The following is a 15,783-nucleotide window of genomic DNA, read 5'->3' as shown; positions in this document are numbered from 1 at the left end:
CTGGAGGTCACTGTCCACCTGGAGGGGACTGTCCACCTGGAGGTCACTGTCCACCTGGAGGGGACTGTCCATCTGGAAGTCACTGTCCACCTGGAGGTCACTGTCCATGTAGAGGGGACTGTCCACCTGGAGGGGACTGTCCACCTGGAGGGGACTGTCCACCTGGAGGGGACCGTCCACCTGGAGGTCACTGTCCACGTGGAGGTCACTGTCCACCTGGAGGGGACTGTCCATCTGGAGGTCACTGTCCACCTGGAGGTCACTGTCCACCTGGAGGGGACTGTCCACCTGGAGGGGACTGTCCACTTGGAGGTCACTGTCCACCTGGAGGGGACTGTCCACCTGGAGGGGACTGTCCACGTGGAGGTCACTGTCCATCTGGAGGGGACTGTTTACCTAGAGGTCACTGTCCATCTGCAGGAGACTGCCCACCATGGAGGCCACTGTCTGCATTGGAGGAAACTCTACCTGGAGTTCACTGTCCACACAGAGGTCACTGTTCAGCTGGGCTGAGCTGGGGCTATGAGCAGGGGGTCTGGGCAAGGAGCTGGAGAGAGGAGCGCATGGAGAAACTTGGGTTTGGGGCCGCCTCTCCTGGGCCTGGGGAACCAGGCTGACTGCTGGGGGAAAGGTCTCTTCTGAGCTCTGACCAACGGGTATTTGCCCTCTTTCTAAAGATAAGCCAGGTGAGGCCACAGGGAGGGAAGAAGACTGTGTGGTGACTTGTTCTCAAGGCTGCGATGCTCTGAAGCCCTTTCACCTGAGAGGGGAGCAGAACCTTCCAGAGTGAGGTTGGGGGGTCTGCCACAGGTCCACGTGGGGGCTGTGCCTCTGCGGCCTGCACTCCCTGGCCAGTGGCTGGTGCCAGAGCTCCTCCTCCCCGACCAGAGCTGTGGCATCGGCATCTGTGGACTCTCATCTGGTCGGGGGCAGGAGCGCGGGGGACCCCTTCCCCACGCTCCTGCCCCACCAGGCTGTGGGAGGGCAGCTCCCGTCTCTATCCCTGAGACCAGCATCCGGGGCTGGACCGTGAATGTCCAGTTCGCTGGTCACGTGGAAAACAAATTCTCTGACGTGACCTGATGCTGAGTGAAACAACGGGCCTCGCTGGGGGAGAGGCTGTGATACGGGCGCCCGGGGCGTCCGACGGTTCCCTCTGGGACACGCATCTGGGCAAACCCTCGAGCGCTTGTTCATAAACAAGACCACGGTCACAGCTTTCCCCATTGGTGGACACACACGTCCCATCCTGTCACGCACGAGGACGAGGAAACACTCACCGCCTGGCACAGGACTGGGTACTTGCTGCGGTTGATGCCGCCCGCAAACACCGCGAAGGTCAGAGCCGCGTGGAAGCAGAAGTTCAGGAGCGTGTGCCGGCCTTTCCGGCTGATCCGGATGGCGCTACGGGCAATGGAGAGGTCCCGTCAGGACCCAGCATGAGGGCGAAGCGTGCAGCCCCCCTTCCCCCCCGCAAAGACGCAGCTGCCCCCCCCCCCACCAGATTGAAGGGCACAAGGCAAAGGTGTGTGAGGGTCCTGGCGGCTGCTGTAACTTCCCCAGGACGTGGGCTCTTGGGGCATGTGACCTGACCCCGGGCCATTGGAGGAAGAACCTATTTATCTGATTGATAAGAACATGGAGGCCCTCGAGGGAAGACCTTGATGGAGGCCTAGAGCGGGAGGGCATGGCTGTCCCTGAGCCCTTGGCCACCCTCGGCTGCTGTCAGGGCCACCCCCGGTGCTAGGCCGGTGACCTAGGAGGTCCTTCCAGGGACGTCTTGCTCCGTGAGGAGGGGCTCACTGCAGGGTTTGCCTGTGATGGTGACAGCATGCGACCTGGAGGCGGGCGGCCTTACTTCTGGTGCACGACATAGGTGATGATGCAGGCCAGGAGGCAGAGCAGCATGACGGCGGTGCAGGCGTACACCACAGGGTGCAGGAACTCCCCTGGGTACTGGGGCAGGGAGAGGACAGTCTTCAGATCCTGGGAAGAACACAGAGCAGACCGTGTGAGCAGGAACCAGGCACCTGGTGGAGCTGCCTGGACCCCCCGGGCTGGTCTGGCCCCTGCAAACCATCAAGGATGTCTGCGTTGGGGACAGGGGCCCTGCTTCCTGGGAGTGGGCCTGTCTGAGGGCCCCAGACCCGCAGGCCACGAGCATCCGGACGGAGCCCCCCAGAGAGGCAGCGACTCAGGGCAGGTGGCCGAGCCCCACTTCCCAGCCTCAGGCACCCAGACATCCTGCTCTATAGACTGTCCAAGGAGAATTCCAGGTCACGTCCCGGGAGCCAACTCCAGTCCCGGAGAAAGAGCAGTTGCTGGGACGGGATGGTGTGACGGGATGGGACTGCCCTGAGGCCCTCTGGACAGCATCGCAGCCCCGGGTTGAGGGCTGGAGGGCAAGGGGCACGTGAAGCTGAGGGGCGAGGGCCCCGGCCGGACATGGAGGCTGAGGGACTCCGCCCTTTGTCCATCAGACTGGTGTGGTGAGCTCTCGAAATGTCGGCATAGGCAGCCCCGAGATTTACCGGCCCCGGGACCAGGTTCCCAAGCCACCAAGAGAAAACGTGGCAGCCAAGCAGAGCGTCGTGTGGGCAGGCCTTGCACACCCCGCCGGGCACACGGCAACCAAGCCCTGTGATCGCGCGAGGGAGGAGAGGGCCCCGGGGCACAGACCCTCCTCTGCGGCGCAGGCCCTAGAGGGGCCGGCGGGGACCCTGGCCTCGTGCGCCTCTGACCTCTGACATGCACTGAGCAATGTTCCAGACCCTTCATGTGCTGTAACTCGCCAAGTCATGAGGACACCTGGCTGTGGACAGAAACCTATCCCTACAACTCAGGGGTTGGAGTCCTCGTGCCCCACGTGCCTGCAGAGGAGGTGGTGAGCCTTTATGGGGGTGACCGAGGTCACGAGAGGTCACAGGATAAGGCCTGGTTCAATAGGACCCGTGTCCTTATGAGACGGAGACGAGGACACAACCTGCCCAGAAGGAAGACCGTTGGAGGCCACGGTGAGAAGGTGGTGGTCTACATGTCTAGGAGGGCGGCTTCTGGAGAAACCGCCCCGTGACACCTTGACCGTGGGCTTCCAGGCTCCGGGACTGAGGGACAGTGTAACATTAACTGGCTCTGCCTGGGGTGCTGGTTAGGCCTGCCCCCCCCCCCCGGGCTGCTGGTCGCGGCCCCCAGAGTAGACGGACGCAGCCCCCGGGTGCTCCTGTGCCCACTGTCGGGGCCAGAGGGTGAGACGCTTTCTTCACCTCTCAGCTTGTGCTCTGAGCCGCACGCTTCCACAGCCCTGGGACCGGATCGGCGTGGGGGGGGGGCAGGTGGGGGCTGGTGCCCACAGGGGGCTGCCTGGGGGTCGTCTGTGAGACCACATGGAGCTGCCCGGCGTGACAGCAGGCTGGTGGTCGGGGGGGTGGGGGTGGTTGTATGCAGCAGTGCCCATGGCAGACGCACCCCCCAGGCTGACACAGGCTCTGGGTGGGCTCTGGGCCCCTCCCTGCTCGGTCAGGGTGGCGGGAAGCAGCTGGTGCTCCTCCAGGATGGCGCCCGGCCCGAATCGTGCAAGAAAGGATGGAAATGCCCTTGAAGGACACTTGGCCTCGCCTGGTCTGGGAAGACAGTGTGTCCAAGAGCTAAGACAAGCCCATCTGGGAATGTCAGACTCCTCGGATGGATGTCCAGGGACAGCCAAGGACCACCCTGAAATCCAGCTGTGGCCTCTGCATCCTGATTGTGCTCTGCCCAGGGACTTCTCCGAGACCTCTCTGCTGTCATGGCAACGGCAGACGGAACCCTGTCACCATGGAAAAGGTGTCGAGCGACCTGGACACCAAGGGGACTCCTCCCAGTCTGACAGCAAAGGACCTAGCTGACAACCGAAGCCTGAATTATGGCCCCTGACCCAGCAGCTGGCCAAAGGAGGAGCGTGTGTCACGTGGCAGACTGTGGGCTAGATGCGATGGTGGCCCTCCCACTGTCCTGACTGTCCACAGGCCAGAAAGCCTAAAGGGCACATGCGGACACGCACAGAACACTCACGACTCCCCTCCAGATGACTGGGGTTTCAGCAGGACCCACACTGCAGCCGTGGCCCCAATTCCCATGAAGTCATGGGCTCAAGACCAAGGACAGTGGAAGGATGCCAGCCACAAGGTGACAGGGATGCCACGGCTGCGGGGCCCCCTGGGGACAAGGGCTGCGGCTGACTGTGGCCTGCAGCCCCGCCGGCACGGCCCATCCTGGTCCCCATGCCCACGGCCAACAGAGCTTTCTCCGGAAGGCACCCAGGTCGCCGGAGGCCTCGATGGCCCCCGCCGGGCGCTCCGTCCTGCGACGTGGAACTTGCGTCTGCAAGGACAGGTTTCCGAGATCGTCGCTGAGGTGCCGGGAAGTCGCGGCCCAGCTCGTCTGTCTCCGGGGCTCGCGCGGCTCCCCGGGACGTGCTGGCTGCCGGAAGCGCTCGCGTCTCCTCACCCGCCGCCCGGCTTCGGGCGCGCTCCCTGTGGCGCTGCAGAGGTCTGAGGCTTTTGGCACCTGCCACCGCCAGCCAGCGCCAGCCTCCTGACGACTGTAAGCCACCGCGGAAGTCGAGGAAAGTGAGTTTTCCTGGTCACATCCTGGTTTGTGATCATCTCCTCACCGCCGTTTCTTCTGAGGCTGTCTGCTGACGGGCGGACGGCGGCCCAGCCGGCAGTCAGGAGTCAGCGCCCCGGAGGTCAGCCAGGCCCCCGTTGTGTGGGTCATTAGCTCTTTTCAGAGACGAGGGCTTTAACCTGGGGTCTAAGTACCCTGAAAGTCGTGACCTGAAGGCCCGGGCTGCAGGGACGGTGTTCCCGTGCACAGAGCCCAGCCGAGTTGAGGCCCGGGGTGGGCCTACCCCTCTGGGGACTCCCTGTCCCTTCTTGGCCTTTCTTGGGGTGCTGTCACCTTCCTGCTGGGGGGGCAGGGGTGGCGGGTGGAGAGGGGCTGAGGAGTGACAGACGCCCATTCTGGAGCAGAGCGTGCTGTGATGCCCGGAGCCCGTGTCCAGGCGTAGCACGCAGGGCTAGAGCCCAGGACCTGCGTCACAGAACTCCCGCGCAAGGGCATCCCACCTGCCAAGTTTTGGCCCCACACCCCACCCCCCTTCTGCTAAGCCAGTGGGAAATCCAACCTCCTTCCCGTCATAGGCCAAGGCTTGAGTGAGTCAGCGCAAGACTCAGTGTGTCTGAGCCCTCGCCCCAGCCAGCGCACAGCGCACACAGCCGAGGTCACCCTGCTGCAGGGGCGCTTTCTTGTCGGAGGGCCCGGTTTTGAGGCCGCAAGGGTGTGGGGGGCTCCTGAGCCCAGAGCAGCTGCACCAACAATGTGTGTTTTCTTCAGTTCCGTTCGGGCTCCTATTTTTTCCTCCAAGTTAGTTATCAACTGTGCCTTTCTACATTTTTAGAGGTGACATTTAAAATTCAAAGTAGGTAATGCAGAAAGGAGATATTATTCTATATCTTAAAGTTCATACATATATGAGTTCTTCCTGGAGGAATTACTTTCCAAGTGTCCCACAGAGAAGATCCTTGAGACGTGTGGGGCTGAAGCCGGGACAGACCCTGCAGCGCCCTCGGGACCCGCACGCACTTCCCACCGGAGAGTCCAGGCTCAGTCAAGAACCCATCCCGCTGCTGCGGCCCCCGCCCGCGGTCTCCGCTCACGGCTCTGCCTTAGAAGCCTCGCGAAGACGCCTCTGCTCCCGGGAAATGCAGCCTCCGTCTTCCCACGGCTGCCCACGTTCTCTGCGGGGCCTGGAGGCGGGGAGCTCCTGCCCGTGGTTTGCGAGTATCTTCCCCTTTCCCGAGGCTCACCTTCCTTCCATGTCTCTGTGTCATTTTAGGTGGATGCGTCCTTTTTGGAATGTTCTGTAAATAAATCAGCTTGTGTGTTAAGAGACAAGAAAGAGGAAGGAGGTATTACGTGGGTGTCCATTGTCCGATCAACACGGGCCATTTTGGCAGGAGGGGGAGGAAAGGGGCCTCCTGTACCCGGAGGTGCGGACGTTCTCGGCGTCCCCCCGCCTGGGCTCCGCGCTGAGCGACCCGGTGTCCGTCGTCTGTGCTGCTAACGGCCGCTGCATCTCGTCGATCGTCCGTGAAAGTGTCCCAGCGGAAAGGCAGAGGCAGAAGGTGAGCAATTTATTCACAAATCACCCTCGCCGGACCTCAGTTTGTCTCGCTTGTCCCATGTTTGCCTTGGCGGGACGTGCGGGACAGCATGGGGACTCCCACCGGCCGGGGTCATGGCCGCAGGGCTTGCACTCGGGGCGACGTTGGGGGTGACACAGTCTCCGTTTCTGGGATGAGGGAAGCTCGCAAGTTTTCAGAAATTTAAACATGACGCTGAATGAAGAGCAGCACGGGGAGAACTGGCGGGATTCTGGGTGCGTGCGGGCGTGTGCGGGTGCCACAGAAGCCTGTGGGGCTGGCTGGAGGTTGTCGGGCGCAGCCTAGCCGAGTGGCAGCGTGGACACAGGGCAGGCTGGGTCCTGCCCACGCCAGTGCGGCCGCCCTGACCCTGCCTGCTCAGCTGTGTGGCGGGCACGAACCAGACTTCCACCTCTGCATCCTCCATCTGCCCCTTGTCTTTTCGGGGTTTTAATTCCACTGCTGCCTTTTCAAATGTGGGATCCTTACGTGCAGAAAAGGGGTGTCCTGAGCATGCTGTGTCTTTGGGATTCTGTGCTCCGAGCACAGCCAGGGTGGGCCTTGCCTTTCTCCCTGTCCCAGCTTCCAGCCCCTGCTAGACCTGCCAAAGGATGGTCTGGCGACACAGGTTAGCCCCGAGCTCAGAGCGAGTCGGGGCTCTGTGGGTTCTCGACGGCTCCTGGCGGCTGCTGGCGCCGGCTGGGCCTGGGCCACATCACAGAGAAGCCGCCACAGTGGGGTCTCTTCCTCTCAGTTCAACATCACTGAGTGGCCGTCTTGTCCTCTCAGATCTGCTTCATGTCCCAGTGATCCGAGGAGTCCCGCCACGCCTCGCCCGCCACAGGAGGTGTGGCTGGGAAGACGGGCTTGTGTGGAATGAACGTGGCCTCCCTCACAGTGACCACCCTGCTCCTCAGGGGATCTACCAGACCCACGCTCTGAAAGGAAACGGGAGAATGTGCACAACTTTGGACGACTTCTTACTCCCTTCCAACGCCTGTCACTGCGTTCCCTTGGGGACGTTAGTGTGAAAATCACAGAAGATCACGGAGTGCAAAGGATGCACGTTGTGGTCGCTGCTTGAATTTGAACAGGAATGGGGCCACTGCACACACGTCCTCTTTTGTTTGCTAACAGCTATGATGGCGGCCCGGGTCCCGCAGGTCCTGCAGGGGAGGGCTCTGCCCGAGCATCGAGGGCAGGTGGGCGCACGTCCTGAAGGGAGGACAGGGGCCTCCGTGCAACACGGACTCCAGCGTGGCCCCAAGGTGCCTCCAGGAGACCGTGTGTCATCCCGCTCAGGAGCCACGAGGCTGACTGCCGACCTCAGGTGTCAGGGAAGCTGGCGGCCAGCCCAGGGCTGGTGCCTTGCAGGTGGCGTGAGTGTGGCAGTGTGGGGTGGCCAGGGTCGGGCCACCCTGCTGGCCACAGCCTCTGGTCTTCATCCTCGTATCACCTGGGCCCCTGGGGTGAGGTCTCCCAGCGTCCACACCACAGACTCAGAGACGTGTGCGGAGCCATGCTGGCTGCTGCCCTGCAGGGCTGGGTCTGCGTTTCTTTGGGGAATCTCCAGGGAACATGTTGTTTTTTAGGAATAAAAAACCAACAAACTGCTGAGGCTCTAAACCCTCCCGGCAAGTGTGACCCATCGGCTTCACGGTCCTGGACTGGGCAAGTGTCCGGGGCTGGGCTGGGGGCAGCTCTGCACGTGGGTGCAGCTGCGGGAGGTGGGATGTAGGGCAGACCTGCTTGGAAGGGCCAGCGTCAGACGGGAGGAGGCCCAGGGCTGCTGGCTTAGGCCGAGGCGTCCTGCCCTGCCCCCAGGCTTCTGCCGCGGCTCCTGGCTCGCCCTCTGTCTGCTGACAACAGGTCCCGTTTTGCAAGTAAGGCTCTAACCTGAGGATGAAAACCTGAGAACAGGCCGACCTGGAGGCCCAAGCCATGCTCGCAAGGCGCCGCGTGGCCACAGGCAGTCCCTTAAGGAGCTGGGCGTCTGGCCAGGCCGGCCTCCCGAGGAGCAGGGGAGTCTGGGCGCCCTCCCGGCCGGCGGGGCTCGGAGCAGCCCTGCGGACCATGCGGAGTCTTGGCAACGAGCACCGACCTTACTTGGGCGTCTCAAACGAACAGGAAGGAAACGGACAAGTGACTCAGACAGACGCCGCTCTGGAAGCAGACACGCGGGGGTGCATTTGACTCAGTGCTGGCACCCGAGCCGCGGCCACGTGTCCTCGGGCCATCGGCATTCCCCGCACGCGCCTGGGCCTCCGCTGCCCCCGACCCTCACGAGCACACACAATGCGTTATTGACTCTCCGCCAGCCTTCCCGGAAGCTGAGCCGGCAGGGACCGCACGGAGGCTGCACGAGCCAGCACGCCGAGTCCCCGACGCTCGTGCTGGCGGCCGCCGTGCCCCCTGCTCTGGGGGGAGGAACAGTGTCCTCCCCGTGACTTCTGTACGTGCTGCTGAAGCCCGCCCACACCTCCCACCGTCCGGCCAACTTTCCGAGGGGAGGGGGAAGGCCCTGCGAAGGCCTCGCCTCGGGCAGGAGGGGCGGGGGACCCACGCCGGGGCCAGAGGCGGTGTCACGGGTCCTGGGCCGGAGCCCTGGGGAGGGACGCAGGACCGCATCTCCTCTCCTCATTACACGGCTTCACACTGCGGCACCCCTGCCACTAATTAGTATGATCGACAGCAGAGCGGCCGGCTGGCAGCCCTGGAGACCGGGGGCTGGGGGGCCCGAGGCCGCTAACGGGCCATGCGGTAACCCCACGGACAGGGGTGGCTGCCCTCAGCATGGCTGGGCCCTGCTGTCCGGTGGGGGCTCGTACTCACCATGAGCCCTGCCAAGCTCCTGCAGCGTGCGTGCCGGACAGAGCGGGGTTGAGCCGATTATGTGGCACCTTCTTCCCCGCCGGCATCCATGGCCGTCCCGAAGGTCAAGGTCCCACACAGTGGCTGTGGGGTCGAGCCCCGGGCCAGGTGTCTCAGGGCGACGGCAGGGCAGGTGAGGGTCAAGAGGCTGTCCCCATCTGTGAAGAAGGCCACGGTCAGGGCAGGGCGGAGGGTCCCTTGGCCTCAGCGCAGGGCTGGACCCACACGGCCATCCCACCCGGCCAGTCTGATGGAGCATCTGGCTTGGGGCTTGGTGGCCCCGGGGCACACAGGGTCTGCTTGCCGGCCTGGGACCTTGGGCGGGACGTGCAGAGCCAGACAGTGCCCCTGGGAGTGCTGCCATGTCCCCCCTGGAGCCAGCGTCTGCTAGCCACCCTGCCCGGCAAGCTGCTCAGCCTGCAACACGTCTATCAGGTTCCGGGGGGAGCCCTGGGCCAACCCTGGGTCCCCCTCCTGAGGAGCCGCCCACCCCGGGGTCCGGCGTGGCCCCCCAGATGCTCCCCTCAGCCGTGGAACCCAAAGTTATTCAGCGTTTGCCTGGGGAACAGCACCGGGGATGGCAGGAACCGCCCCAGCGGGGTCGGCCCTGGGGTGAGCAGCGGCTGGGGGGTGGGGGGGCTCCCCTCTCCCTCCTCTACCTGCCACGTCCTGCAGGTCCCCGGCTCCCCCCACCCCCGCTCCCATCACCACTTTGTGGGGGGGCCCCCCAACCCCCGCCCAGAGCCGCAGCTCAACTTCTCACCTATTTTGGCAAATGCCGCCGTGGGGGCCCCGCCGCGCTCCTCCGAGCCGACCCGCTGCGGCGCGAGCTCCGTGCCCGGAGACGGGTTTCCATGCCGAGGGGCCGTGGGCGGGAGCCGGCGAGTGGACTGCTCAACAGATTGCAGGACCGCAGGCCACCCCGCGCCGCGGGCCACCCCGCGCCGCGGGCTCCGCACCGGGGGATGAGTCAGAGCCAGAGCTGGGACCGCAGACGTCGGCGCTTCTCAGCAGGCGGCTTCCAGAACTCAGCCTGGGGACTGCCAGCCGCCTCTGTGCCTGCTTGGAGGGCGGGCGACAGCGGGGGGACGAGGACGGGCCGGGAAGCAGGAGCCGTAACCATGGGGATGGGGGAGCGCGGATGGCGGCGGGCCTGGCCGGCTCCCTGCGCAGGCGGGAATGGTTCTTCCCAGCCGCCGGCCGCCGGCACACTGCGGAGCGGATTTAAAGAGACAACCGGCCAGGTTTTGCCTTCGCTTCCAACAGAATCCGACAACTCGCATTAAACATCTCCCTGAAAGGAGGCGGGAGGAGGACTGGACGGTGTCAGTCTATTCATTTTTAAAGGGAATCCGTGTCTGCTGAGGGCTCCAGGCACAGAAATGGGAGCAAGAAAATTGATTTCAGAGGAATTTTCATGGGCCTTATATTAAAATACTCTCAAATCCTAATTGCCCACCCTAAGCTGAGCTCACACGTGTTGGTCCTGTGAGCCAGCAGGGTGACCCTGGGGGTGGGGATGGGCTGCGGCTCTGCCCCAACCCAGGGTCCCGGCCCCAGCAGGTGACAGCCCGGTGCTCAGAGGAGCGGTGAGGGGCAGAGGACAGGCAGCGAAACCCAGCACGGGGTGGGCTGCCCGCCCAGCACGACCCCTACCAGGCAGGACTTCCAGCTCCGTGCTCCCAGGCAGGTGTGGCTGGAGGCCTGGGGACCACGCTGGGCACACGCGAGCCCTGGGAGCCCAGTGCTCTTCCCTCCAGGCTGAAAGGTCACGATACTGGTGCCTGCTTGGGAGAGTCGCCAGGTTCTGGGGGGCCTGGGCCCGGACTCGGGGGGGCATCGTTAAGAATGAAGCACTAACGGGGGTCCTGCAGGTCTGGCTTTCTCAGCCCGCAGCACCTCGCCTCTGAAGGGGTGTTCCCGGCTCTCTTCCGGGGGCCGCCGTGCGGAGCCCTGGGCTTTAGACAGCAGCTGTGAAACCGGAGGGGCAGAGTGACTCTGTGGCGGAGTGGGTGTTCGTGCGTGTCCTCCCTTGGGCCCCAACCCACCCTGGCTTCCTGGGGTCGCTCCCCAGGGAGAGGGCCCCGGCTGCTGGTTCTGGATGTGCACGGCAAGGAGGAAGGCGGGAAGGCTCACAGTGAACTCGGGGTTCTGCCCAGACTCCTCCAAGCTGGGGCTCGTCCACCTGCAGCTCCCTCCACAAACTGTCCTCACGAACACAGGCCTCTGCACCGCGGGCTCACACTGCGGGCGCGGGTCTGCCCTCTGTCCACAACGGAGCCACGCTGGCCTGTGGACGTTCAGCCCTGACCACCTGTCAGACGCCTGAGCTGTTCTTTCGGCAGAGGGTGGTTCCTTCCGTCTGGGGAGAGCTGCTTCTGACGCAGAGGTGGGCGGCTGGCGCTTTCTGTGCGGGGCGGCTGGACGGCCTGCCAGGCTCCGTGTGGGGCAGGCAGTGTGGGCTCTGCCTCGTCAGGGAGGGAGGACTGCGGGGGCCGAGCCCACCCTGCTGCTCCTGCCGTGCCGAGCGGCCAGTGTCCTGGGACCCCTCGCCCAGGGCTCCGTTTGGGGGCCGGGGTTTCTCTGTACCTGCTGGGAACCCACAGGACTTCGTGGGAGAAGAGGAAACGTTCTGGGGGAGGATGGTGGGATGGCCTCCAGATTGGCCTCAGAGTGGCTGGAATCAGAGGCCTGACTGGTGGTCTGGGGAGGTCAGCGAGGACAGAGCCGGCACGGTGGGGCGTAGGGAACACAGGGGCCGGCTTCCCTCTCTCCGAAGTGAGCGTCTAGCCCCCACCCTGACACTTACTAAAAATACGAGGTCGCTGGGATGAGAAAGGTTCCCGGGGCTGACGTCTCAGGTCAGACTCGCCTCTCCTCAGAGCAGGCGCCTGTTTCCAGCCCCCGCGAGGGCCCCGGGAACGCACAGGCAGAGGCCCTGGGACGCCGGGGACGGCGTCTCTGGGCACGAGCGCAGCCCGGCCCTGGCGGCTGCGGGACACGCCAGCAGCCCCGTGTCTCTGCACTCAGCACCCGAGGCTCGCAGAGCGGAATGGAAACGGGCTCTCCCGTTGCCATGGCAACCAGCCCCCACCCCCAGGCGTCCGTCAGAATCTGTGCAGACCGTTTCTAACCGAGATTGGCCTCAACAGATTCATTCTGCCCTGAAGTGGAGCCTCATCTCAGACCAAACAATGAAATGAGCAAACTTGTTGGGCCCCAGGAGGACCCAGGCCACCATCCAAGGCCACGGGGAGGCCATGGGGAGGCCACGGGGCATGTGTCGTCGGCAGGCCCCAGAGGAGGGAGGGCCTAGGCAGGTTCCAGCTCTGTGTCTGGGCCTGAGAAGGTTGGGCGGTGCTGTGAGCGGGCCCACCCTGGGCTCCTTGGGCCATGGGCAAGTGGAGCCCTTGGAGTCTGAGTGCCGGTGGGCAGAGGGCCCTCCCCTGGGTGCGTCCTCACGGCCCCTCTGCAGACACTGGGGGTGGCGGGGGATGGGCGTGCAGTGCTGGTGCCCCGGCTGCTCTTGCGCAATTAGTCTTTTCTCCCTCAAATCACATTCTTCTCTTCCTTCTTAGACGTCAGACCCCCAGGAGTGTCCTTCAGGGTTCGTCCTGGAACTGACACACCGGGGCAGGGGTCTATGGGGCACAGGGCTCCTGGAGGGCCAGGCTCAAGAGGGGGACGCGGGGGGATGCTCTGGCCCTGCTGGGGGCACGCGGGCCTGAGGAGGTTCGCATCAGGAGGAACGGCTGCGATGCTATTTGGAGCCAGGTGGGGAGGGCAGGTGCTCGAGGAATGCTTGCTGGTTCTGTAGGCCTGGGGAGCCATGGTGGGTGTTGGGGGGAGAGCAGCCCTCAGTCTCATGGGAATGTTGGATGTGCCGGGACTTTGCTCCAACTCCTGGGGCAGGGATGCTGCCTCTCAGCTCCTCACCCATTCTCCTCTGAGGCCCTCCTGTCTGTCTCTGCTGACCTGTGTGCACTGCGATGGCCGTCCCCGTCCCTGCAGCCTGCCCACATGGTCCACCGACTAGCCCATTGGAGAAGGACCGAGCTTCCCTCGGGAGCCGGGAGCAGTCTCAAGGCATACACCAGCACGCTATGTGCTCGCCGTGAGCTCTCTGTGACCAGTGACCCCAGCCACCCACGCTCACCCCGAGGACCAGCACCACACAGATGGGTGCGTGGTCAGTCCTGCCAGCACAGTGAGGTCGGACGCTCCACACGGGGCAGGGTTCAGCAAACCTCAGGGACCCGTTGGTGCCCGGAGCAGAGCACGTGGCATGGGCCGCTCGCAGCACAGTGCCATGCTGGGCCGCTCACAGGTCCTGTTAGTGACAGGGCCATGAGGAGGTCAAGGTGATCCAAAGCACGTCCCGTCCACACGTCATGGGGCTGGAAGGGAGCCTGGAGCTCCACAGGCCCGGGGTGAGGCAGCATCTCCCACGCTCTGCCGGAGGACGTCTTCGTGGTGGGGATGCGGCTCCTCTCGCGGCCGTGTCCACCGGCAGAGCACGCAGCCCCGGTGCCGGCTCTGTGGAGAGGAGAGGGGCGTGTGTCCTGCAGACCCAGAAGCTAAGGCGAGTGTGGGGAGGAGGGGCAGCTCGCAGCCCTCGTAACCAGGCCTTCTTGCCTGACCTCCCCTTGGCTGGCTCCCTGCTTCTCGCCCAGCCGGCGGCCGCGCTGTGCTCGGGTCGAGACCGAAGTGTAGACACCCAGCGGTTCGATGGTTTTATAGTAGGTCTAGTCCGGTTTCCAGACCCGAACCACTAACCGGTAGTTGATGTTTCCTGAAAGGTTCCATCCCTGCTGGGGTAGGAGCTTGTGTCCTAGGGCCCGGTTCCCAGGTGGGGCCCCCGCAGGTGGGGTGGCTCCAGGCAGGCCCTTCTATAGGGGCCATTCTCTGCCCATCCCCGTTGCTAAGGGCTGGACACCTGCCCCGCAGCCCCGTCCAGGATGGTGGATACAGGCAGAGCTGGTTCCAGCCACGTCATGTCATGGGGTCCTCTTGGTGGGGGAGCCCGGGAGCCCGGGAACTCTGCCCTTACACACACCACCCTCCAGCACCCTCCTCTGGCTCTGGTGACCCTGACCACTCCCTGATACTCGCTCAGCACCTGCCCTGACCTTGTGTGCAAGGCTGCAGCCCCGAGCAGTCCGTGATCTCAGGACACCACTGGCTGCGGCCCCTTCCCAGCAGCCGGCCCAGGAGACCAGCCGCTCTGGAGCCCTCTGGCCCAGCTCGAGCCTCTTGGTCCCCCATGCGGCCCGCTTGGCCTGTCTTCATCCCTGGGCACGTGCCCTGGCCAGGGCCACCCGTTCAACTGGGCTGTGGCCGGGAGGGTTCCTGCCAGGGCTCTGGGTACTTGAGCCAAAGCAATTTCACCAGATTCGATGTGCTCAGAAGCACATCTCTCCACCTGGCAATTCTGTTAGGATCGTGGTTTGTGTGAAGATTAATATCCCGAGTCACCGGTGTCCTGATGCCAGCCGTGCAGGAGGCCCCGAGGCTCTCCCAGGGCTTCGCATCCTGAAACAGGTCCTCCTCGCGTTTTAAGACATCCGTGAGCATAAAAATCATCTTTAATTTCTAACCGTTTGTCAGCTGTTCCTCCTCGAGCTGCTGGAACGGCCGTGGTTTGGAACCGACGCGTGTGCGAGCCGGAGGGTGTGAGCGCCGGGGGGCCGGCCTGACGGGAGCCCGGGCGGCAGGGCTGGTGCCCAGAGCCGGGCCGGAGGGCGAGTGTGGGAACGCATGTCTTTGTGTCCCTGTTTCAGATGTTACTTTCTTGAGTATATAAGGTTTCTTTTGTTTTGTTCTTATAAAAAAAAAAAAAAAAAGAACAATAAAATCAGCTTAAACAGTAAGAACGTGACATTTTCACTGTGGGGACGGTCGGGTGTTTTCACGAGCTCCTCAGTGGGGCCCGTTTCATTCGCGCCGCTGTCTTGCCTGGACCACAAAGCAGGATGGGAAAGAAAACGAAAACGAACAACAAACTGAACAAAAATCGAGCAGCGGGGAAAAGGCAAACACTGTGCGGCCACAGAGGTAGGAAAACCGTTGCATCCCGAGGAAGAACTCGTGAGTACAAGTGTGCGTTTGCCCCAATACGGTCCCACGAGAAGCCGGGTGGTGCCCTTGGATCCCCCACCGCCCGGGTCTCCTGTGACACGAGCACCAGACAGACCGTGTGCAGGACCGCAGTGAGGATGGAAACTTGAGGCTTCGTGGGAACCATGTCTGCAGGGAGACGGGGCCGCAGAGCCGACGCCCAGCCCCGGGTCCTACGCCTCGTGGCCAGACGCCCACCGCTCTGGCCACGCCGCCGCACAGACCTGCCTCCCCCCAGGCTTCGACTCTGCTCCCGAGCTGGCCCGCGGATCCAGCCGGCCAGTCTACAAAAGCTAAGATCCTCATTCATTTCAAAACACAGCTCACAGACTCCAAATATTTGACCAGGACGCCCAGATGTTCTGCAGCGTCTTCCCGCTGGCGTGGCAGGCAGAGGACAAACTAAGGAAAATGTAGGTGAGTGGGAGGTGGACGGAAGGGCTGGGGAAGTGTCGGGAACCCACGGCCATCCGTGGCAGGACGGTGTGCCAGTGCCTCACACGGGCCGCCAGCGCTGCCACCAGCCATGCCCAGCCGTGGCCACGCCCCGCTGCCCTGAACTCGCCTTTTTGCTCGTGGGACCCAGGTGCCACCTGGCCCGTGGTCTTCCCTG

The 15,783-nt window shown here is 63.8% G+C and overlaps 1 protein-coding gene across 1 annotated transcript in view; it reads right to left on the bottom strand.

Moving 5' to 3' along the window:
- The window catches only part of LOC111144665 (adhesion G protein-coupled receptor A1), a 24,050-nt gene extending 20,661 nt beyond the window's left edge, over nucleotides 1-3,389 (bottom strand). The window contains exons 1-3 of the mRNA XM_022499060.1: nucleotides 3,351-3,389; nucleotides 1,859-1,986; nucleotides 1,281-1,404 (exon numbers count right to left, since the gene is read on the bottom strand). Coding sequence (XP_022354768.1) covers nucleotides 1,281-1,404; nucleotides 1,859-1,908 — 174 coding nt within the window. The 5' untranslated portion in view covers nucleotides 1,909-1,986; nucleotides 3,351-3,389. The remainder of the gene's footprint in view (nucleotides 1-1,280; nucleotides 1,405-1,858; nucleotides 1,987-3,350) is intronic.
- Between the last annotated feature and the right edge of the window lie 12,394 nt (nucleotides 3,390-15,783).

The sequence above is a fragment of the Enhydra lutris genome, unplaced genomic scaffold (genome assembly GCF_002288905.1).
Source record: "Enhydra lutris kenyoni isolate GAN:26980312 unplaced genomic scaffold, ASM228890v2 scaffoldscaffold12, whole genome shotgun sequence".
NCBI lineage: Eukaryota > Metazoa > Chordata > Mammalia > Carnivora > Mustelidae > Enhydra > Enhydra lutris.
The sequence above is the reverse complement of the archived record's forward strand: the minus strand, read 5'-3'. Positions and strand labels throughout refer to the sequence as shown.